General features: G+C 40.6%; 1 protein-coding gene across 3 annotated transcripts; it reads right to left on the bottom strand.

The window, feature by feature from the left end:
• Nucleotides 1–1,422: 1,422 nt before the first annotated feature.
• On the bottom strand, nt 1,423–25,334 carry LOC119023627 (solute carrier family 2, facilitated glucose transporter member 1-like). Of its 3 annotated transcripts, none has more exons than XM_037105735.1 (10): nt 25,314–25,334; nt 15,614–15,706; nt 13,727–13,887; nt 13,393–13,633; nt 5,056–5,218; nt 4,563–4,750; nt 2,260–2,364; nt 2,040–2,141; nt 1,749–1,952; nt 1,423–1,629 (listed from the first exon to the last, which is right to left on the bottom strand). In XM_037105735.1, the coding sequence occupies exons 1-10, from the start codon at nt 25,332–25,334 to the stop codon at nt 1,423–1,425; spliced, it is 1,485 nt and encodes a 494-aa protein (XP_036961630.1). The 3 variants fall into 3 exon arrangements, with proteins under 3 accessions (XP_036961630.1, XP_036961631.1, XP_036961632.1); XM_037105736.1 differs by lacking the exon at nt 25,314–25,334 and adding an exon at nt 19,269–19,286; XM_037105737.1 differs by lacking the exon at nt 25,314–25,334 and adding an exon at nt 18,509–18,518 and having other exon boundaries at nt 15,614–15,708.
• Between the last annotated feature and the right edge of the window lie 29 nt (nt 25,335–25,363).

The following is a 25,363-nucleotide window of genomic DNA, read 5'->3' as shown; positions in this document are numbered from 1 at the left end:
TTAGTCCCAAATTGTTCCGAAATAAAACAGATCGTCCCTAAATCATATCTTAGCCCATATATCCAAGTATCAAATCACCTTAAAAGGGAGCGATGCACACCCCTGTAACAGATTTTCCATTAACTGTCAAACACCATTATTGTTTAACTTCATCAATATTGACTGGTGCTCTATATTATTACAATACTGTGAATGGATAAAACATAGAAAATGGAAATAGAACAACACGGTTTAACATTTTGAATTGAAGGTTTACTTATCTATTTTTCAATCAGAATATTAGTGCATAATACTACTCTAGATATTTACAGTCTAAACCCAGTCTTCTTTTTCTGCTGCAGCACATCCCAGCCAGTCACACACTTAATTTATTCACTTTGTGGATTTTAAAAGCCTATTTTGGCTGGTCATTGCTGAAAACAGACTTCCTGAGCTAGAGTAACTGAAGGGAGAGTCTATGTGAAGACTAAACCTCCTCTGCAGCACATCATTATGTATCCCACTGGTTTTCTGGCAAGACCTGCCCTATGCTGCCTCAGATTAGTTGCCTAATCAGCTGTCATTGGTTGTGTTTCCCACTAAACTCTGTTGACTTTTAGTGAAGTTCCTATTCCAGTTTATGAGCTGCAGTTTCCCTGGTAAACACACCAACATATTTGGCCTCCTACTTGGGGTAAATCATCCTCCACATCAGCTCTTTGCTGGCGGGGGTGTAAAAGCTAGGCTGAACGGACAGTCCAGGTGGCCACTGGGCAGGCTGCTACCATATCCCCCCACTGCTGGTTTACTAACTTGCCCTGCAAGCAGCAAAAGAGGTAGGTGTGTTTACCGGGGACAGCTCACACTCCACTGTATCAGCGACACCATTGGCTGTTTGTTTTACGAACAAACTGCAAGAAGAAGGCACCTTTCAGTTGAAGTCCACCGACTTACTCACTCTAACCCTGTCCCTCCAAAATAGTTGTTGGATGTATTTGGTACTGAGTACCAGTCATCATAATGTCATATAAAAACAATAGATGCATGTCAATCAGAGATAGAGTAAGAAAACAAGTTGAGTCCATAATAAGGCTACCCTAACATCAGCTTATGGGATAATTAAAACATGTCACTAATGAACCCAAAGTGTAACTGGTAACCATGCTGCAAGTTAGTGTCTTGAAGTTTGTCTGACATTGTTGTGTTGGTGTTGTTCCAACAGCACACAAAATTATTTGGATGGGTTTAGGAAAAGATCCTTTTTCAACGTTAATAACATGTTAGAAAGGCTACCTGGTGTCTTTCCTGAGTCACAAAGCTTTGACAACAGAAAAATATCATCAGTCAGTTGCCGTCATGGTCCTGAAGCAACATTACTTATGATAACAAAGGATAATTTCCAATATGGTAATATCAGACAATGAATATGTATGTATGACAGATTTAAAGATCAGGATCATCCCCCCTGAGGGTGTTGAACTCTTCGGGTGCAGAGTACTTGTCAGCACCTTGACCAGCTGACTGTCGGAAGCCTGCTGCAATCTCATCAAAGGTGCGGCCCCTGGTCTCTGGCACCTTGAAGTAGGTGAAGATGAAAAAGCCAAGCAACAGGACTGTGAAGATGATGAAGACGTACGGGCCACAGAGTTGCTGTAGGGACATCAAAGGCAAACATGTCTTATTTTCAGTGATTGATACAAGCCATAGAATGTGAGCTTAATGGCATTTCTGGTCTGAAGATAAACTAAACGAATATTCACAGTACCTACCTCTATATAAGGGAAGCACATCCCTACTAAGAAGTTGGCTGACCAATTGGAGAAACCAGCAACTGCAATGGCAGCAGGCCGGGGCCCCTGGCTAAAGAGCTCAGCCACAATGAACCAGGGGATGGGGCCAGGGCCAATTTCAAAAAAGGCTACAAAACTGAAGATAGCCACAATGCTCATATAGGACATCCATCTGATCTGGTCCTGAGGAGCACAGCACACCACAGAGGCTTTCAGTCACATAAATGGATAAGCATAATGGATTAAGTAAAGGTAATCTCAAACACTGACCAACAATGCCATAGCAACAGTTAGAAAAACTGCTGAAACTGCCATTCCCATCAGACCAATAAGGTGAAGTGGTCTCCTGCCCATACGCTCCACCACAAACAACTGCATAGAATGACAGAAAATATCTTAGCACAATATTAAGTTATTCCGTTTGCAAACATTCTGAAGTTCAGCATCTCTGCCTTTAGTGATTTTCTCAAATGGTTCTTCTGTGACTTACAGACACCACAGTGAAGGCAGTGTTGACCACTCCGGCACCGATGGTTGCATAGACAGGCTGGGACACTCCTGCTTGCTCAAAGATCCCAGTCGAGTAGTAAAACACCTGACGATGATTACATGAGACAGAAAAAAGTTAGTTTAATTATGCTAGAGTTCACATCAACCCACCCAACACACATCAACCACAGCTAGTGCTGGGCGGTATGACAAAAAAATGTATATCACAGTATACAGTAGTATAGTAATTCGGTTTCACGGTATATGACGGTATTTTTTTTTTTCCATGCGTAATCAGGTGTTCACAGTATTTTCTACTGGTTCAGTGAGGAATTACTTGCCCCTTTTAGATAGATTTAGGTAAAATCTGCACTCTGCCGCCCTGTCTATCTAAAAGGGAGGTTTAATATTCCTTCTTTCCCAAAAAGCCGCCACTGGGCTAGTCATAAACATGTGATGTGCCATGATGCACGAAGTTGGGCATGAATAGTGACGTGCAACATATGCATCGGAAGAAATGTTGCGACACTTGATAGATTTACTTAATTACAGACCCTTGGCCCACATTCTCGCCTCCTCAGTCAAACACACGCCGATGTTAAACCCCCACTATTAAAGGAAGCATGCAGCGGAGCGCCTCACGTTAGCTGCCTCAAGTAACAGACAGTTAACCAGAAGCAGGTCGAATTTGTCTTCAAAATAAGAACTTTGCATTGCAACCCATTGAAATTTAGAACTGGGTTCCTAGCGGGGGGCTTTTAATTTGAAAGTAGCTACCGTTAGTAGCTTGCAGCTACAACAACAAGCTGACGGCTACAGAGACAGAGGAGAGCTAGCATCTCCCGGACCTCAGGGGCTTTCCAGTTGCACATCCTGACGTCCGCAGATGAAGTCATGAACTGCAGTGTCAATTCAGGCCATCTTCACCTTAACGTAACACCAGAGCACCACTGTTTACCCTCACCACGCCTCGCAGTCACACCATGCCTGTTTAGAGGTGCAACATTGAAAATGGTCCCGTCTGAAACAGTGTTTAGTGTTCTGAACGTTGTGTAATGAAATACACCAGCATGGCGGTAAATTAAAAATTCATATCATAACAAAAATATACACTGGTATTCGGTGTGAACCGGTAGACCGCCCAGCACTCACCATAGCGCTTGATCATTAGCCTTTAATGGCCTAGATACAGATACAGAATTCATTATACTGTTGCATCCAGATTGATGATGTTAGAGCATCAGGGGAAACCCTTGCCGTGGATACTGTCTCTCCCAAGTTGTTTATCAGAAATACTTTATTGATCCCAGAAGGGAAATTGCTTGTGTTACTAGGGTTTGGGTTTAGGGCCAGTACGAATCACCAGAAGAAACTGCTTTGGAGAGGGCTGAAAAGACAATTAAACATAATTAATATATTCAGCATGTAAAAATATTGAAATGTATCTGTGCCATTTAACCCTCCCTGATGACGGGCCTGCTGGTACTCTATAGATCTCCAGGTCCCTACCTCAAATTCTTGGAAGAGTTTAATTAATTTTATCAATCTTGTCACTTGTTCTGATCGATTGTTCTCAGACCTGAATGTTACTCGTGTCTCATCTGCAGTGTCTGCAAGGAAATTCTAACTAATTCTACATTCTAACTTAGTGGTAAAACACAAGGTCTTAAGAAGGCCCACAGGCAAATTGAACTGTCTGTTCAGTCATATTTCTGGATCAACATAATTGACATACATTTTACGATCTACCCATATCAGATATTTTTGTCATTGAAAACTGTATAAACTGTCATTTTGCAGGTTTGTTGAGTCCACTCTACTACAAGATCTTTTCCTTACTCAAGTTCAGGGTCTAAGGATAACTGTATAGATTTAAGAGTCCACTGAGGCTGTGGAGTTTGCAGTTCTGGGCTATATGAATACATAAACTAATTTGACTAATATAAGTCCACTGAGAAGTAATGTTTGAAATGCTTGTTGTTGCTTGAGTATCTTAATACTACCATGTCAAACGGTCCCTTCACTCATCGCTTTTCAGCTTCTCTGAGTCTGGGTCCATGACACAGCAGGCTTAGCCATGTAGCGAATACATCCCTCCTGTCATTGCCCTCCAGCTCTTTCTTGAGATACAGAGGCATTCCCAGATGGACATCTAGAACACTTCCACAGGCATCCTGTCTATTGCTGCAGGAGTTATCAGTTATATTTAGTTGTGATGGCATACATAAATTGAACTGTGCGACAGGCCTCGTCAGTCTGACACGGAATAGTACAGAATGTTCTCTTTTTGGTTCTTCAACTTACAGCATTGATTCCAGATAGCTGCTGTGAGAGGTGCAGCATGATGGCAACAAAGATTGGCTGGCGGTACATGGGGGAGCGGAACAGTTCAGGAATGGTAACCTTCTTCTCTCTCATCATCTGCTGGCTCTCCTCCTTCATCTCTTGGATATCCTCACTCACATTGTCAGTGCCCCGCAGCTTCAGCAAGACTGGAGGACAGTGTTTCAAGTTATATATGTCAGCCTGGAATGGGATTTCTGAAGCTGCTACATACTGTACTGCAGGTGTCTGGTGCGCTTAGCATGATATGTGTGGTAAAAAGACGAGGTACTAGCTAATCTCTCTGGCAGCCATTAGTGCCTGTTAATTTCACTGCAGTAATTTGTAAAGAAACATGTATTGAGTCTATCTGAGCACAGTGAAGATATTGTACACTTTATCTCTTGTGAATAATTACATTTGTCAAATGTGTCTCTTTGTGAAAAATATGTGTATTCAAAGGTGTGTATCTCACTGCTGCGGGCTTTGCTCTCCTCGTTGCAGTTGATGAGGAGGTAGCGTGGGCTCTCAGGGCAGAGTGGCAGCAGGGCACACTGCAGCACAGCTGGCAGCAGAGTAAAGCCCAGCAGGAGGGGCCACATGGAGGCATTTCCCATGATGGATTCAATACCAAAGATCTACAAAACACACGTAATACACTGCTAGCACATGATGGATACAACACTGTATTGTTCAATGAACATCATATCTGTTACAAGTCCTAACCCAATGATCAGTGCCTTTTTTAACATTTGTGTTATACTGTCATTTATAACTCTGTTCATTTAGTTTCTGCCATTGTGAGTTTCACAAGGAGCTGCAGCCCACAAATTAGCAAATTAAAAGAAAATGTTCCTGAAGAAACTTTGTTCATTTTTCATTACAATAATTCCTTTATTTCTTTTGTATTTTGCCCATGTAGTATTTATAAATTTAACAGTCTGCACACACTGTTGCCATTTTGGCAAGATATACAAAAGTATCCAATGCCATACCATCAGATAACAGAGCAGCTTCATTTCCTGGGCTGTGAGACTCCTCAACTCATTGTCAGCACTCCATCATTGAAAATGGTGAAATTTCATTGTACAGTCACATTTTGCATGTCAATTAAGTTATTGGGGAGTCTAAACCGCTCAGTAGTCTAGTGGTCTGACAGCAGATAAGTTTGTATCTTTTGTCAGATGACAGCATGGTGAACAGACTGTGGCTCGGTTGATGTCACTGATGCTCTGTAGCTTGTATCAGTGTATCAGAGCCTCCCTGGCCATGCCAGTTTGAGATGTTTTGTGATTGCTTTCTATTGCTCCTCTGTGAAAGTTGAGAGTAGAGCCTTTTTTGTGCTTTTTTAACCAGGGTGGTAATGTGTGATGACCAAGATTCGAGGTTCTCAGTGATGGTAATTCCAGGTCGGTGGGTGGGTAAGTTAGGTAGGTAGGTCGGTAGGTAGGTACACAGACACACAGACTTCACAGTAAAGATCTCTTGATGTCTGAGAGTGCAGCCATGGCTTTGAACACAACCCTGGGTGGCTCTGGTGTTGAGCACCAACTAATGAAGTCTCAACTGCATTATGTCATTGGACTGCCAGATTATCAGTAACTGGCTAACAAAGCTTTGTTGCTTTGTTCCTGTTCCTTAATTGGCATAGTGGTTTGACTGCCACGCTAATATTTTCTTCCCTCAGCGAATGTGAGTTCAAGTCCCGTAATTGTTTATTATTATTATTATTATTATTATTATTATTATTATTATTATTGTTATTATTATTATTATTGTTGTTGTTGTTGTTTTGTTGTTGTTGTTGTTATTATTTTATTTACAAGAGTACTCAAACAGGGAGAAGTCACGAGTACGTGTTTTTAATAAAGGTTTTTTAGCGATACACATTCACAGGAAGGGCAACTCTCCATTTTCCTGTTTACAACGTCCTCCGTAACAACCAGCGTCTTTGATACTGCGACTGAGGTTCAGACACGTTTAATCACACAGCAGCCCAAACACGTATCAGGTATGTTTTGACCAGAGAAAACCTGAACAATGAGGCAGATCTGAGGACAGCTACGTCTTCTCTTTCCGTTTTCAACATCTGTTGTAGTTACGGTGACCACAGACGCATTCGGTTGACGGTCGCCAGTTAACATAGCCCCGTGTTAATCCGAAACACCTGTAATGTCGCACTGAAGTAGCTCCCCCGACGTCACCGCTGTAGAACCAATTCCCCTCCGAAGCAACATGTTTGGCGCAGTGACTGTGATTCGAGCGCAGCAATGTGGCGGCACATTCCTGGTGTGACTGAACCAAAGGGGAAAACACAGAGGAGATAGGTGGAAAGGAAGGTGACAAAGAAGGCGAAACATCGACGAAAAAGGCATAAGTGCGGAAGTTCAGTGAAATGTGGAAAAATGACAGGGAATGGCTTCAGTGCGACGACTCGACAGGTGTCATGCTTTGCTCTGACCTGCTGGCTGTCATCGATCGGGTCCTGTCCCTTCCTGCCTCCACTGCTGACTGTGACAGGGGTTTTAGCACCATTAAGATGGTGAAAAGTGATTGGTGGTCTAGCCCTCTGTCTGACACTCTGTTCCGATCTTCTGATTATTCAACTCTGCTCCCCAGAAATAAGACTTTGATCTGAGCACAGCTGTGATGCTGTGGCACTAGAGCTCAGTTAGAAGCAGGCGGCCTGACTATATGGATGGTGGTGCAAAGAGGGTGTTTGCTGAAGACAGTGATTCTGATTATGATTACAGATGCATACTGGATCGGATGGGTCCCATCTGTAGTTCTGATGAGTAATTAATGAGTGTTTCCTTTGTCAAAGTTTTGCACTGTTAAAGTTTTCAATTTATGTTATGAAATTTAATTAAAAATATTAAAATGTATTTCTAAATAATACCTTGGCCTCTTTTCTAAGCATGTATTGCTATATAATACTGTATCTCCATGAAAAGTACTGAAACAGATGTATATGCAACAAAAAGAGGCAATTTATTATTGGGCCGGTAAAAAATTACTTGGACGGTAGATCCTTTCATCTACTGGTCCCCTTGGCAGATGAGTCAAAAAGTTAGTTTACAGCCCTGACTGCATGTTTCATTCACCTGTAAGTAAACACCTAATATTATCATACTGAACGTAAATAACCAACAGTAACGATGGCCGTCAAGCTAGCTTTGTTAGCATTCAGACATTGGTTTGACAAGTGTATTTTGATGGTGTGACTCATTGCTGGTTAGATAGCAACAGCTATTAGATATAGCAAGCTAAAACATCAAGATTAGTGGTGGGCCTACATACATGTTTTTTTGTTTCCCTCAGTGATTCACAGACTAATGTGAATATTGTATTAGACTTGGTAGTTCAATGTTTTGCATGTTAGAACTTCCACTATGAGAGCATTGTTGACTCCAATGATGAAGATACGCAGAAGCAAAGCACATCATCCCGTCAGATAGGACGGCAGGAAGGCAACCAGCAGTTTGTGAGCAAGTGGAGTCCCCGTGGATGTGGGAGAGTGACAGGTCAAGGAGCAGATATTCATATATAGAGTAGAAGATCTTCAAGCTCAAATAACTGCGCATGATCAGCATCTAAAGTAGAACATTACTGGTGCTTTTTTCTGAAAAACACCACCTACAACTAATAGTGTTTGTACAGTGTATTGACCAAGCATGTAACTTGGAAATACAAGTGCCTTAATCAGTCATGTTTTTTGCCAAGTAGTTTTTCACCATTTGAATTTGTTTTTTGGTGCTTAACAATAAAAATGGTAAGTTGAAAAATGTTAAGAAAGATAAAGGGCTGGTACTCATTTCTTTTTTATATTTTTTATTTTTAAATCTACGGTTTTGTCCAGGAATGTCCTAAGTATTGACCCTTGAAGGTGTATAGGTTCACAGTATGCTGAGGACAGTCAAGCTCTGTTCCATAAAAATATCTAATCATGTTGCTTATCTATTGCTTTAGAGGACTATGTTTGGAGCATCAAGTGCTAGAACTCTGCTTGACACCTATTTATTTGTCATTCTGTATTTAGTCCTTGTTATGCATTATCTCAAAATTGTTTAAATAAATTGAATTGAATTGAAAATAAGTGCCTTTTCTTTACACCTCCAGCATGAACAGCCAACCCATTACAGTTTTTAAGTGTAATGTACTAATAATAACAACTGGACAAGGTAAAACTCTTGTTTATTATTTCTTTTTAATCTTTTTTTATTTGTATTCATTTTTTTAACACATTGTTTGGACAAAATACAGTTCAATAAGCATAAACAACTATATACAGGAAGGACATCCAGTGGTTTCCTGACCTATTATAAACAGAGATCAGTGTTGGCCAACAGGCTGTTGGTGTCGGATCTGTCTCGATCCTGTTTTGGCAGTGATTGTCCTGTAGAAAGAATAGCACAATTAATTAATTACCATAAAAATGGCCCTTCAAAGACCTTGAAATTACTTTCAAGTTATTATAACACCACAACTTTGGTTGCATTTTTTTGCAGTGAAAGTTTTACTCATCACAACCAGAAATAGCCTCTGTCACATCAAAATTGTGCCATTTACAGTCATTTCATATTTACCAATTCTACTTTTTGGGGGTTTGGCAAGATGTCACTTTCAAAGTGAATTACATAGTTTCACTTTTAAAGACAACACAGGACTGTTGCTATGTAAAAAACAATTAAATCTGGTGATAGGAAGCTTATGTGAACGGTGGCAAGCAATTATTTATAGGGATTGTTAGGTGTATAATGCGTTTCCCCTCATTCTATTGTGGTCAGCTGACACTCAGATCATGAAATGAAATGTCATGTCATTGTCCATAGCCACTTATCCCTTTCCAAGGGGTTGCGGGGTGTTGTGCTGCTGGAGCCAATCCCAGCCTTGTCTCAGGGCGAGGGCAGGGTACTCCCTGGACAAGTCGCCAGCTCATCGCAGGGCCCTCACTGATGAGCAATGTGGGGTTCAGTATCTCGCTCAAGGACACTTCGACATGTAGCTCAGACCTGCCCAGAGCCGGGATTTGAACCAGCGACCTTCAGATCACTGGTCGACCCACTGAGCTACAGCCGCCCATGAAATGAAATGCAAAGTCTATTTTAACAAAAACAAACAAACAAAAACAGTCTTACTAATATGCAATAGTCTCAAGCATTAGGCTAACATGTGACTGTTGGACCAGTATTTGAAGCTGCTGATGTTTTGCAGCAAATGAAATGATGCCATGCCTTTTTGTATTGTATCCCTGCTAAGGAGCACATTCACGCACATACAGCAAACCAACTTGATATCAAAGAAGGACACATTTATATATGAAATGTATCCATCAAAGATACATATTACATTATAACTGTGGTCTGATCCATGTCGCAATCAGCATCAAGTTATACTCATCTGTCAGAGAGAGACTGTAGAGATTGTGGAAACATCAGGGCATGGTTCTGTTGTGAACGGAAGACTGGACTTCGAAGACTGGAATTTGATGCATCCTTCTCTAACTCTAGGACACAGAAAAAGGAGTCATTAGTACATTTGAAAAAATCCAGTTCAAAGCCTATATGAATGACCGTCACAATACCATCTAACAAAATCTGATAACAAATACAACACAAACTATTTTCACAGATATTTCCAATCTTCCTTTGACCTCTGAATAGTGGACTTGGCCCTTCACACGTGTAGCACACAAGAAGCAGTCTGCTTTTCACATACAATTCGTCTTGCTAATATCCAACAGTTGGAACACTGCTATATGGATTCAACGTCAGGAAGTGTAAAAGTTGGCCCGCTTGTGAACGTTAATGTTACATGTTAATGTCTCATATGGCAGTAGCCTGCTATTTTAGCTAGCTAGCTGCTAACATTAGCTGAAAACTGCTAACGTTAGTGTTAGGTGAATACATGCAACAGCAACATAAGGAGCTTACGTTAGCTACGTTGACTACATAATGCAGAGCAGTAATTAGGGGTAGAACGGTTCATCAAAAAAAAAAAAAAATCCGTCATATTCGGTATGCTTGTCACGGCGCGTGTGTACCCTCGGTTCATAGGCACGCGCAACTTCTTTTTCTCATTTACGAAGGAGGAGGAGGCGAAGCGTGTACACTCCAGAGCAGCAGGTAGCGGCACTGAGCTGGATGCCAACCGCCAGTGAACAAGAAGAAGAGCTACGAGTCGGCTGTGTTTCGCATTATAAACATAACATACGTATATTATGTCTATGGCTCGCGGGCTAGCTTGCGAGATTCGATGCCGGAAAAGTCAAAGTCAAAGTCAAAGTCAACTTTATTGTCAATTCTGCAGCATGTACAGGACAAGCAGAGAATCGAAATTTCGTTACTCTCAACCTCTAGTGACTTAACATAACATATAGAAAAGAATAAACATGTATAAATATATAGAAAAAAATAGAAAAGTAAATAGACAACTGTACAATTTGACATTATAAATGACATAAATTATAAATGACATAAATAGACAAGGCAAGTAACAGTAGTGCAATGTAAACGTGAATGTAAACAGTAGTGAAACACAGCCGACTCGTCATAGCACTAGCTCGCGAGCCACGATGCCAGAAACGCCCGCGACTCGAGTAAGAGCAGGATAGTGCAAACAGCCGGCTACGTTCTGAATGAGTAGCAGATGAGCGAGTAAAGTCTCTGGGTTGGACTTCCTCCAGTCAGCGTGAAAAGCACATACCGGTCAGTGTACAACAGAAGCCATTCTTCCACTTCTGAAATAACATAATGTTACACAATGTTCTGCAGGTACCCAGAGGCTAGTGTAGGTTTGGTGTATAAATGTAGAATAATAAAATGAAATTAGGTTGATCAATTTTTGCGAAATAAATAATTTATATATAATTATTATGTATAAATATTAAGTAGTATATTGTAAGTAGGCTATTATTATATCTATTTGGGAACTTTATCCATTTACACCGTTCCTACCTCAGTACTCTATTTTTTATTTGTTTTATTTTGTTTTATTTTATTTTAGTATCTCTTATTTTTCCAGTCATGTATATATTGTTTTATTGCAGTGTTTTTTACTACGTTATTGGTTAAGAGACAATGGGCTAGGACTGAGTTTCCATTGTGATTGGGCAATACTGACTCAAGTGACTCGCACAACCCGGTTCAGTTAAGTGAGTGACTCATAATGACTCAAATCATTAAAAGGAACTGTATTTATTTCCAGCTCTACTCCAGGGCTACTGAAAGTTTCCTGACTGTGACTGCCCATTACATTACATTGGTGACAGTGAATAACTACTTGTTCGTAGCATTTGTTAAAGATAACTTTCTTTGCCAAAAAAATGAAAAGCATGTTGGAACTAGCAATATCACCTCTCTTGCAGTGCCAGAATCTACCTACTTTTAACCTAAGACTGTCACAATGATGTATCAAATGTCAGACTGCCTAATTTTTTCAGTTTTAACCTGACTATACAAGACTTAATGATTTTCCTAATGATCAGTGTATACCGAACCGAACCGAAAACCGTGACCACAAAACCGTGATATGAACTGAACCGTGGATTTTGTGAACCATTCCACCCCTAGTAGTAATACATTTCCCCATCAAAAAAAATCTAGATCATTAACGTTACCTATCCAACTGAAACACCACTAAAATGGCATCCGTGTTCAGATCTTCAGACTCCATCACTTGGCTCCATCGTTGAAAATCCATTCAGGTGTTGACCGTTGTTTTACTTCTTGTGCTGTCTAACTACCTTTTTGGTAGCCTTCTTGAGTTCAGTCTTTCTTTTGTTTCTTTTTCAGCAGTGTGAGCTGTAGTAGGTGCCACTGGTGATGCAAAGTGTGGCTGTAGATTCTCTGCCATTCTTGTAGTAAACAATAGACCCTGCAGGTAGGCACTGTTGAAGTCACTAGAAGTCAATAAATGATGTCATCACTGACATAACTGGCCATGTGCATTTAATTTTAATGCGCTGTAGGAAGGAAGAATAATGTTGTGGTCAGGACAAAAAGGGAGTAAAAAACACCCTTATTATGCTTAGAACTACAAATAAATGTATTAGTGCAGTGACTTAGTTTAGACATAAACATTTTTACATTTATATCAGATCAGCCAGGGGTGGCTTCGCGCATGCGCAGCTCACATTATGTATGCGGAGAGGTGAACATCTCCTCCAGCTCTGACTACAACTAGGAGGGACTGCAGAGTGAGGACTGGGTCACCTGTGAGTGCTCTGGGACGGGAGAGGGGCCACGGCAGCACCTGCTGCTCACTGAGAAGAGCAGGAACGATACGTGCTTTCACATCAATGTCACCAAAAGAAGTTGCTAGATTTGTTGCTAGTCGCTTTTATGAGAAAGAATCGCTAGAGGGGTCTAAAAACTTGTTAGGCAGGCAGGCAGCAAAGGGCCCCAGGCAGGGACTCGAACCAGGGGGCCGCTGAAGTGAGGACAAAGCCTCTGTACATGGGACAACTGCTCTACCGACTGAGCTAATGGACTTCCCTTACCCCAGCTTTAAGTTGTGCATGTTAACATGTTTATAGGGTTTACTCACTTTTGGAGCCAGCCTCAAGTGGCCCTTCCAATCTGCCACTCTAAATAAACACACCTGTTGTCAAAATTGTCCTGATTAGGTAGTTTTTATTTTCAATGTCAGGCTTCTCATAGTGACATTCTAAGCTAGCATCTCTACCAAGACCACATGTGCACTGTCAGTATGAAACTTCAATATCACACTATATAGAGATGTTTTTCTCATAATAAAGCTTCTGAATGAAGAAAATGAAGAGGGCAATCGTGGTTCAACTGGGGGATCTTACCTGTGCGATGAGAATGCCGATCACTACACCAAGCTGATGCAGAGTGCCTAATGCTCCACGGAGAGATGTGGGGGAGATTTCCTCAACATAAAGGGGCACAAAGCCAGTGGAGAGGCCAGAGTAGATGCCTATTATGAAACGTCCGATGATAAACATCTCAAAGGAGGCAGCCAGCTTGGAAAAGCCCATAAACACAACAGCAATAAAGGTGAGCACATTGGCCATGAGCATGGAGTTCCTCCTTTAGAGATAATAAGAGCATTCATTAATGGGTCTTTCTGTCAATTTTAAAGGAAGGTGTAATTAATAATGTTGATCATAGGAAGAGTCATACCTGCCAAACTTATTGACGAAGAGGCCAACAGAGAAGGAGCCAAACATTCCTCCCACTGAGAAGATGGCCACAGAGAGCGACCACAGAGCTGTTAAAGTGCTCTGAGGGATGGACTCTGAAAACCTGCTGGTCCACGTCTCATTGTAGAAGTTCTCAATGATCTAAAACATAGAACATACGGTTGGCTCAATGTCTAAGAAAGACAAATCGAACTTGCTTGTCTGATCTTTAATGACATAGCACTTCACATTGTTGGTTGGTCAGTGGTTCCACCGCTGAAGTCCAGACTGAAGTCTTTCACCAACCTTAAACTTTGGTACTAGCAACTATCGTTAGGTTATTTTTGATCAGATTGAAACATCTCTACAACTGTTCGATGGATTGCGGTAACACTTGGTACAGACATTCATAGTCCCCAGAAGAGGAACCTCCAAGTTTCTGTATAGCACCACAAGCAGGCCAGCATTTTAATTACCCTATGCTTTGGCAGGTAATACAGTAATTGTGCTCATTTGCACCTGCTAGTATTTTAGTTAGTTGTCAACCTAAGATGGTGAACATTCTGCCTGATAAACACCAGCATGTAAACATCGTCATTGTGAGCTGTTAGCATGTTAATATTACCTTTTAATATTAAATTTAGTTTCTATTCCAGATAAGATATCCAGTTATGGACTGTTAATGCAATGTATGTTGCATATATGTATGCTGGGGTCTTACATTCTATGGTATCTCTAACTTCACTTCCAAACACATCTGAAGGCTTAAGAATGGGGGGAATGACACACCCTGTTCATTCTGATTGCTTCTTTGATATACTGCAGTCTTCATCACTACAAAAGCTATGCTTTCTCTGTTTGGGCCCTGTTGACATTTCTGTCTTTTGCTCCCTCCTGATGGAGGAAATTTTTGAGCACTCATCAGTTTTTGTCTTGATGAGTGACTATCAGACGAGTCACTGTCAACTAGGTAACCTCCACCAAAGCTGTGCTCAGTAAAGCAGACACTGAAGAGGCATTTTATTCAACATTTGGGATTCCCAAATAAGTAATTATTTTTTGTGTGTTTCTCAGTGTTCTTCCCGCAACTACCACTATAGCAGCATACGCATTATTATTTACCATAAGACATTCCAGTATAGGTAAACAGCAGGCTAGGTGGAGGAGAGCCACCTCTACTATGTGTAATGCTATTCTACCCCACCTTACTTGCAATTTTCCCACATTGGGTCATCACATACTCTTGCCACAGTCCTAAAACCTCCTCTTGTCTCACTCTTTTAAAAGCATAACATCTCTGCTGCATTAAAATAATGAGCGTTGCATCCATTGCTAAAAAAAAATAAGAAGCAACAGAAGGAGTAAGTTATCTGCTCCAAGATAAAGGAGCAAACTTGTTCTTCTTAAGCTTGTGGTACTACCCTACAAGGTGTCTAGGCGTTGCCCCTCTCAGTTTTTCTGAAAGGGTTTGTCTATTTGTCTGTTTTTGACCCCCCTTCATTTATAGTTTCAGTTTGTTTTGTTCACTAAGAGACAATTCAACATGTGTTCTCTGACTTTTGAACCGCCAAACTCTGGATGAGATGAGCTCTGAGTTGAGGTATTTATATGCTTCCCTGAGTCTGGCAGGGGGTAAAAAAATGTGTTTCTATTTGTAAAGTGCAGATAGGAAATATTTATAAAATGGTAATTGGATTATTGGGTTATAAAACCTAACCCTAACCAAATTAATCAGAAATGTTATTATTTGCTAGATTATATGAATTTATATGAATGAAGAAAAAATAATACTTGGATAAAATTGCATTTTTGTGTATTGTTTTTTTGTTGACAGACTTCATTGTCCTTTTACCTTTCTCAGTTTTCCTTCACATAACAAAATACTCACATTCTGAGGAGCATTGATGACACCAGTGTTGTAGCCAAACTGGAAAGAGCCAATCACAGCTGTCCCAACAGCCATGATCAGCTGGGGTGTCAACTGTTGTGAAAGAAAACACAAAGGTCAGCCTTTACAGTTTGTACGTAGGTACTATTACACACATAACTCATGACATTATAAAGATATTATGTATGGAAAACTTGTTTGTTGAAATTAACATGTAAGCGCTGTGATCCTCCCCTCTCAGCGAAGTTACATAGAGCAGAAACAAGTGACAGAGACACAGTTCACTGAAGCTGTTGGTTTAAGGTCAAAACATTTCATCATGTTTTTAAAGGCTTTAAAGGTCTCAAAGATCAACATTTTTGAAGAGTATTAACCTTATATACAGTGTCTGTGGACTCAGACACATCGTACAGTAACTGAAGAGGCTTGTCTTGATAAATGTATGTGTGTGAATTGAACCAACCATCTTGTAAATCATCATGAAGACAGTGGAAACAAAAACAGGTCAAATTATCAAGATGTATTCTTACCAACACAAGGTAGTAGTAGATTTGAACAATGATGAACACTGGGACAAGAGGACAGACTAGCTCATGTAAAGATGGTGGTGGAGTGCAACCCTTGCCAGCAGTTTTTAAAATCACTGCAGTTTGTGATAAGCCTTTCATGTATCAGTATCATGATGAGCACTTGTCATGATTAAAGATGTAGTTTGTAAAATATGACCATAATCGAAAGTATCTCCAAAAATATAGGGGGGCAGCCAGAGTAACTGAGAAGTGCTGTGGCGCCAGTGGCCCTAGAGTTTGCCTGGACTGACACCATGGATTACAGAGAGAGTCAACAAGGGCAACGGAGGGACTTGAATTCAGGTGTATGGTTGAGTAATTTTGTTGACGTTTAAGGCTTTATGTTCATATATTACACTAAATGTTTAGAGAGACAGTGATATATAGATCGCCTAGGGCATACATCCCATTGGGTTGTGACACTCAAAAATCAATGGCATTTTATAGAAGCTTCTTTCACATGGGTCTATTGTTTTCTTCTCTTTTGTTACAACTTTTTTCAGCACATTTGTGGTGTAAAACGTGATGTCAGTGACATACAATGTAAAGCTTTAGATAAAACTCACAGAGGGGCTTGCCTGCGGGAAATGGGAAGGAAGCAGGTTTACCTGAGTTTTAAAAACCTGTGTAGACCTGCTACTTTTCCTTCTGGTGGAAAAGTGGTATCGCTAAAACTACTGAAATTGGGTTAAGAACTATACACTCATTATCAAAACCTGGAATGATAGTGGTGAACCAACATCTTCGAGAAAGAAATATGGTTGGAAAAAATCTTGATTGATCAGGATAGGAGATCACTTAAACGTTTGGTGTAATCAAATGGTAAATAATCAACTGCAGAACTCACGGCTGTGTTTAATAGTGAAAGTAAAAGCGTTTCCACCGGCATTTTGAAGAGAACTCAAGGAATTAGTACTAAGAGCTGTAGAGAAAGAAAACCATTTTTCAGTGAGGCTAATCAGAAAAAAAGGCTTCAGTTTGCTAGGGAGTATAAAGATTGGACTCTGGAGCAGAGGAAAAAGGTCACGTGGTCTGATGAGTCCAGATTGACCCTGTTCCAGAGTGATGGTGGATCTGGGTAAGAGGCAGATGAAGTGATGCACCCATCATGCCTCGTGCCTACTGTACAAGCCTGTGGGGGCAGTGTTATAATCTGGGGTTGATTAAGTTGGTCAGGTCTAGGTTCAGCAACATAATGTGCCCAAAGAATGAGGTCAGCCGACTACCTGAATATACTGAACGACCAGGTTTTTTCCATCAATCGATTGTTTTTTCCCTGATGGCACGGGCATATTCCAAGATGACAGTGCCAGGATTCATCAGGCTCAGATTGTGAGAGAGTGGTTCAGGGAGTGTGAGACATCATTTTCACACATGAATTGGCCAACACAATCTTTTGGATGTTCTGGAGAAGACTTTATGCAGCAGCTGACTCTCCCATGATCAATGCAAGATCTTGGCGAAAAATGTATGTAACCCTCAACAGAAATAAATGTTGTGACACTCCACAAGCTCAACAAAATGATGTCACGGCAAATGTAGGCTGTAATCAAAGCCAAAGGCGGTCCAAGGAAATATAAGACTGTGTGACTTAATATTCTGGCTGGGCAGTGTACAAGAATCAAAAGGCTATAAAGATGACTCTGGGCTGATAGGAGCACAAGTCACGTTAACCACATCTGACTGCATATAATTGGGAACAGTAGTAACAGAATGGGATAAACCTTTTGGGACTCTGCATTTTTCTGCAAAGCTTTTTGAAACAACGGTGAATTGTTGCAGTATGAATTAAATTACTTTTAATTAAATGCTCTGATATCATTCTAATATCACACACTTAATACTGCAAATATGTGACTGAGCTTGATGACCTGTACTGCACCACGGAGGTATCAGATGTGGACCCAGTCTACTTGAAGGGGTTCAAGACTGCCTTTAAGAATGACCCATCTAAACAGCAAGCTAACATCAATAATGGATATTGTAAGGACTACCAAGGCAAGGGGTGGAACCAGCCTTGAGCCACTGCTGTGAGAACCCAGCAGAGCTAGTCAACTGCCTGCAGAGAAGCCAGCAGAGATGAAGAGGACCCTCCTACTATTGGCTTTAGATTCAGATTGTACAGGTCTCTCAGCCTCCATAAAGCTTTTCTTTTATTTATTTTTTTTATTTATTGGCATCTAAAACTCATGTTGACTTCATCCAATCTGCCAATTATGAATTTTTGAAGTGGCTGTCCTTATCCAAACAGTTTACAATAGTGCCTTTCCAGATTGTTGTATATAACGAACCATCAGTGGTACCTGGTACCTGATTATGGATCAATGCTGTCCACCACTGTCATCTAAACACCAAATGAGGGAATATCATCTGGAATAATGGAATTCTGTCCCTCCAGTACAGTCCTAAGAACTTGTAGAATCAATGCCATGGTGAATTGAAGCTGTGCTGGTGGAACATGGTGGCTACTACCTAACCAAGACACTACACACACACAAACATGCACACTGGCTTGTTGTTTTTTTTGTTTTGTTTTGTTTTTTCAAACTGGAAATGATTAATTTATAAATGGTATTCTGCTGCCACCCCTTGGAACAGTACAGTAACAGCAGGTTTATCACAGTCAACAAATGAGCAGCTATTTTGAGTAGCATATTTAACATATTTGAACATGTACTCATATTTATAATCTAAAAAAATCTCCCATACATATTTTGGACTTTCTTACTTATAGAAACAGCAAAGGCAATCCAAGTTTGACTAGTAGGTCTGCCCTTCATCTTTACTGATCAGGCAGCTACAGTTCAAATGAGACCCTTTAAGCTTTCCATACTATGGTGAGTACATAAATGAATTAAGAATATGGTGTAGACCCCTGTTTGTTTGTGTATGTATTTGTGCTCTGCACTGACCATTTATTAAGGTTATTATCATACAATAGTATCAGAATTACATTATTCACTCACTGTCTTACACATTGTCAGAATGTGCATCTGTAACCTTCTACACATAACTCGACAGAATGAGGTCCACCAGCAAACTAGTCAACTTATAGAATTATCATGTGTTCATCATGCAGCACTGACCTGGCCCATGCTCTCCATCTCAGCTCCTTAGATCCCTCAAAGATCCAGATTAGGCTGCCACACTATAAGAGAATCCGGATTAGTAATCTTAGATAGTATTCTATTTTCTACCAAAACATGTTGTCATGTTAATATCTGCAAATCATTTAGTCCATCATCAATGTAAACAAATCTTTCTCAGTTTCTCCCTCCATTCACCTGCTGCTGTAAGCAGCTTAGTGACGTCAGCACTAATTGGATCTTAATGAGCTGCCATGGCTCCCTTGGGACGAATCCCTGTGGTGATTGGCTTACAGGAAATGCAGCAGCACAAACACGTGGGATGGGGGTGGGGGTTCTTAATGTGGTCCTGTGGAGGACAAATGTAAAACATGAGTGTGAAATAAAGGATACTGTCCCAGAGCTGGCCCGAGGCATAAGTGAACTAAGTGGCTGCTTGGGATGACCAGGGGGCCCCAAGAGAATAAAAAATATATATACATATATATATTTTACATATTTGTCTGCCAGTATTTGAGTCATGCGTATAAACTAGACACCTTGTGTGCATAGACAAAGCAAGGATGGATTACTGAATGAGCCTGAATGACCCAAGATGTCAAGGGGCCCTGAAGCCTAAGTCGTTGCGTGAAGTCACTACCTCAATAAATTAAAAAGCAAAAGGCTATGAATCTGAACAAATTTAGGTATTGCCCTTCTCCAGCTGGCCATCCCAACAAAGCACCAGAATACAGGAAATCACATCTACCGAATTCAGAATTTTCAATCAGCAATAAATATTGTATGCTACATGTAATGATGGGCATGGGTGCTACTTGTTTAAGTACCAGAGTGCACCAAAGACACACTTGTGTGTGTGTGTGTGTACGTGCACATAAACTCAGATCGACAAAGGGATGTTTTGTTGCCTTCAAATTTAATGGCTGATATTAAGTAGCTATGACTAGGGGTAAAACTCACTGCCCAAAGAGGTTCAAGGTGGAACATTTTCTTGCATTCAGGGCTGTAGCCAGAATTTTATCAAAACTGAGGTCAGGCATAGAGGGAGCAACATTAAAATAGACTTTCTATTAAAAAACTTTTGCAGCAAAATGAACCGGAAGAAACTTACTTTTCTTTCATACATACCTGATTCATTTACTGCCCTGTTCTTACTATGAAATTTGATTTCTACCAGTTTCCACCAATAATTGAAGAACGCTTATGCTTGAAATCTATATCTATAACTACATCTATATCTAGATCTCTATATAAAATCTCATTATTACAACATTACCCCATACAGATGACTATCTCTCCATACAGATGAATCTCTGGTGTGCCCAAGCAGTCACTATAGCTCCAGTTAATAACACATCTTACTAAAGTAGTTTGTGTGTGTGTGCGTGCGCACATGCACACGTGTGTGTAGCAATCCCCCATGTTAGAGCAGGTGAGAGGCTATTGCTCTTCACTAATCCACACAATCCACACTAACTGCACAGTACCTATTTATACCTCCACTCAGTAGAGTGAGTAGAGACTGTCTCACTGATGCGTACATGCCTAACTTGTGATCTGATACTGTGGCCACTCATTGAAAGTTAAACAATAAAGGTGTCTTTTAAAAACAAATGTGCTGGACCTTATCATGTGTTTTCTTTAGCACATCTCTTTTCTGTATATTCGGAAAGCAAAGTACATTTCCACTTTTTCACATCCATCAGTCAAATAAGATCAAATTGCAGTATATTACAATAAATGTCATAAGTTTAGCAAGTATTTGGTCATAAACTTAAGTCCTGATGAACTAGACAATCGTGACACACACACACACACACACACACACACAAAAAACAAACAGAAAAGCAAACTCATCTCCTGGCAATGTGAAAGGAGTTAAAATCACTTAATGTCAGTGTACCCACATGTCATAACTCCAACATTTGCTCCTCACCAAGACACTTGGTCCTCAGGGTAGGTAAAAAAAATTGCTTAGTTTGCAAGTATGTTTTAAAAAGGTGGTGGTGCATCCCCATTTTCTTCTGCCTTTTCATCCACCTTGGGTTTTGAGATCTTGGGTTCTGGCTTCACCTTGATCCTGGTGGGGAACACCCCACCATCTTAATGCGAGAATGCCAATTGCAGACTCAACCAGCATCCCAGTAACTGCTCCAGCATCCAAAGCATGAAAATCTGTCTCTAACTTGGTATACTGATCCCAGGAAAAGAAGGTCGGTCTTCAAGGGGAATGTAGCACCCCCCATGGCCCCCCACATGTATGGCATGTTTACACCTGACCCCAGTAAAGAGCAGTTAGCTGGCACATCCAAAGTTTTGCCGACCATGACACAGTGCTCAGCATCAACAACAACAAAAAAAATCAATAGAGGTTATGTATTGTCTAGTTGAGGAAGAGCTTGCCAAAATCCTTTGGTGCTTTTACCATCACAAGTTTGCCATCAATGGCACCAAGGCAGTTTGTAAATGTCCACCTGGATCAGAACTTGACAGCAGTGGCTTTGCACATTTCCTGGTTTGATTTGGGAATTTACGGTAGTTCCTGTCAAATGACTCTGGATTGCCCAGCAGGCTGTGTGAGCCACTTCAGCAACGGTACAGCAAAGTCAATACAGGAAGCCAAGGCTCAAGAAGCTCTCCCTTCTTTCAAAAAACCTGTGTAAAGTATATAAAGATAGTGTCATTTACACTGTTATTCTAATACATTAATTATTTTTTCCTCACAGTTGATGATTACAAAAAGAATTGGATGGTGCACCATTCTTTTCCATTTTATTTTATAGGTTTTATCCTCATGTTTAATGTTTTATTTAACACTTCTTGGCTTTGTCTTTTCTTGCCTTTTTTCCTGTGCTCCTGTGTTTCAGTAACTAATTAATCCTTGTGTATCTACTGTATGCGTGTTCCATTAGTTATCAGTCAGTCACATCTATTCCAAAATCCTGTTTTGCTTCTCTTGTCTTATCTGAGATTGCCGTCCTGGGTTTTTCCTTATGTTTTCCTTTCAGATTTTTTTTTTGCCGTATGTAATTGGGCGATTCCCTTGTGATCTTACGTGGGGAGGGGAAAAGAGAATATGGTTGGGAGTACCAGGACACTGTAGGATGGTACAAATTGAAGTTTCAAAGAAACCTTGTTCATTGCCACAATAGCGCAAGGACTGGAACACTCCTGGTTTCCACTATGTTTCACACAGTTTCGTTTTGTCTCTGATCGGCTGGCAGCACGCAATGGGTGTGTCGATCTGATCTGGCAAAAAAATATAAAATCGGATGTTAAGACGTGGCAGAAGAAATGTGGGTTATTTAAATTATATTGAAACAGATATCATTATCTTTTCAGTCTAATCTAACTAATAACAGAACTGCAAACTGGAATTTAACTCTACTGTTACCAGTTTCACTTTTTAACCAACCTTTTTATTAACAAGTGTGTTTGGTGTCCTGAAGGGTTAAGTCAGATCTGAACCAAGTCACACAATAACACAAACATGTTAACCTTCCCGTGTTCTGAACTAAAATAATTGTTTTTGTCAATGGAGTCTGGTGGTTGTGAAGAGTGTGATATAATGGCAGATTCTAGTTCAATACAAAAAATAATAAAATAATATAATAAAACAATCTTAGTCTTTCACAAAAAGTCCACCTCTGAACGGATCCTTTCCATGTTGTCATAAAAACCTAAAGCTATCAGCAACATGAGCAAGCACTTTCAGTGGACCTCACGTTACTTTGGTAGACACACTTGCCCTCAAGCAATATAGCCCCAGCTATCAGCTGAGGCGATGGGCCAATATTAAACCTATTTGTACCTATAAGTAATTTAGACACCAAAATGCGTAGGTTTATAAATACTTAAGTCATCCCTTAAACTTTGCACAGCAAATGGCACCTAGCTAACAGGTCAAACAGAGCCAAAGTTATATTATGTGAGTAGGGTAAAGCTAAAGTTTTTATAAGACCATCCAATTACTTATCTTGTGAAGTATCTTTTTTAACAAATAAACTGGCCTATTTGTTTTCTTACTGTCAAGCAAGATAGGCATTTTCAAGCGACTTACTAATGCAGGCACAGTGGGCAATTCTTCCTGTCTAGTCATGTTTTCATCATGATGTCTGTCAGGCTCACCTAAGTCCCTAGATGCAGTCAGCTACTGTGGCAGAACCAGAAAATAATTCTGCCGCCTAGTGGTGGAGGATCACAGAACCTCAAAACCTCCACTATGTGGATCACAACATAAAATGTCTCAAAATTACATCATTGGCAGAATGAATGAATGTGTGTTTTACTTGCTCGACAAATTCAGATTTTACACTTCACACACAGTCCCGATTTTCGATCCAGCAGATTTGGTCATATTTTCAGAGGACCTTTAATAAATTCATTATTGAACCAAGCATCATGAATGTTTGTGTGACAAAGTAGTTTGTGCTCCAATGAGACCACAGTTTTAATTGCCATGTATTGAGTTTTAGTGTTTAATCGACTTTATTGTGGCGTTGCAGCTAATAAAGAAACTGACATTTAAATACAGAGTAGAACATAGCTAGTTTCAGTTAAATAAAGTTGTGTTGAATGCAAATGAATTTATTCCTAAACTGTTTGTTGATATTTGCAGATGTCTGGTGTGCCCTCTCACCTTCATGACCACATCTACTGGAGCAGAGAGCCCAGCAGGAGGCAGGAGAGACCCCAGGCCAGCAGGTAAGCACTTGAATTCTGATACTGTGTGTGTACTGTGTGTCTCATGTAGGACACACATAGCAAAAATGTGAATATGAAATATGTATGTGAGAGAAAGAAAGTAGACTTTCTAGTCATGTGCCACTGTGTCAACCATGATGTAACGAGTCACAGAGTGCTGAAAGTTTAAAACCCTGTACCTTCAGAGAGATCCTTGAACGATTATATTTGGGAAATAGATACTTTCTTTGTTAGTTATTCGTTAAACAGTTTACCGGTATTTGCATTTAGGCTAAAGGGTACCAGTTAAAGTTTGATTTTGGACGTTGATAGAGATATGATAGAGTGGAACGATTTTGCTCAGCAATGCGCCCGACTTCCATCCCTCTGGAGGAGCCTCAGCTGATCTGTGAGGCTTTTCATGTGAAGATGAAAATATGAAGCTTTTCCTGCTGGTGACATGGTGGGAGGCACAATGTCTCTGTGTCCCATCCTGGGTTAAAACACAGTCCTACAGCTCCTACCAGGGAGTCTGCAGCCCCGAAGACTGAAGTCTCTGTAGGAGTGAGAAGAGGAGGGCATCCGCTATCCCTCTCCCGGGAGCAGCAGTAACATTAAAATTTCTGGCGGCTGACCCACTGACTTTGTCCTTCTGCAGGTCTTCATGCGCCACCTGGATCACAACGTATCATGTGCGTTTGGTTCTGTCACGGTCGGTGCTCTATGTTTTAATGTGTTGCTGCGATTTCAGAGGCCAGTGTGGAAGCTTGATTGGTGCGAATCATGGGTGTTAGTGTGAAAGTGTGTGCTGGAGCATTACAAGTCTGATTTACTTTATTAATTTCCGTCAGCTAAGGCCTTCAGGTCGGGCTTTAGGAGGTTTACCAGGAAATTGTGGCTGAGGTGATAAAACCACCACAATCATGAGATATGTTGCATTTTTTGCATTGCATACATTTTCCTGTTTTACTTCACAAAACAAAACAAAAAAATCTTTATCTGTGGGAAGGACTGAAGCTCTTGAATGTCCACCAGGTGGCCCTAATTAGTTAACTAAGATTTTATATGATGTGCTGCAGTTACTCCTGCTGTTGCTAGGCGACTAATAATTGACACCGTCCCACTATTGCTTGAGTTTTTACATTTGTTCTGTACTAAGTTAATAATACTGTGTAGCAGGCATTCAAAGCTTATACCAATCAGTGCAAAGCCTCTCATGACGCAATTTTGAAATATGATGATCAGTTCAGTTAAACGGGAAGCACAGATCAGAAAGGACAATAAGTCAACTAGTTTGACGTGGTCCCTTCAACCCTCCACCTCTGCCTCTCTGCCCTCCACCTCTGCCTCTCAGCCCTCCACCTCTGCCTCTCTGCCCTCCATCTCTTCCTCTCAGCCCTCCACCTCTGCCT

Source organism: Acanthopagrus latus, chromosome 7 (assembly GCF_904848185.1).
Source record: "Acanthopagrus latus isolate v.2019 chromosome 7, fAcaLat1.1, whole genome shotgun sequence".
Classification (NCBI taxonomy): domain Eukaryota; kingdom Metazoa; phylum Chordata; class Actinopteri; order Spariformes; family Sparidae; genus Acanthopagrus; species Acanthopagrus latus.
This window is presented reverse-complemented; position numbering and strand designations above follow the sequence as displayed.

Excerpts from the sequence above, each read along its gene's own strand:
- LOC119023627 (XM_037105735.1), bottom strand. The coding sequence starts at position 25,334 with ATGGAGGGCAGAGAGGCAGAG. Across the intron at positions 2,365-4,562 it reads AGCTATCTGGAATCAATGCT|GTGTTTTACTACTCGACTGG; the intron begins GTAAGTTGAAGA and ends AATCATCGTCAG. Across the intron at positions 2,142-2,259 it reads CTGCCTTCACTGTGGTGTCT|TTGTTTGTGGTGGAGCGTAT; the intron begins GTAAGTCACAGA and ends CATTCTATGCAG.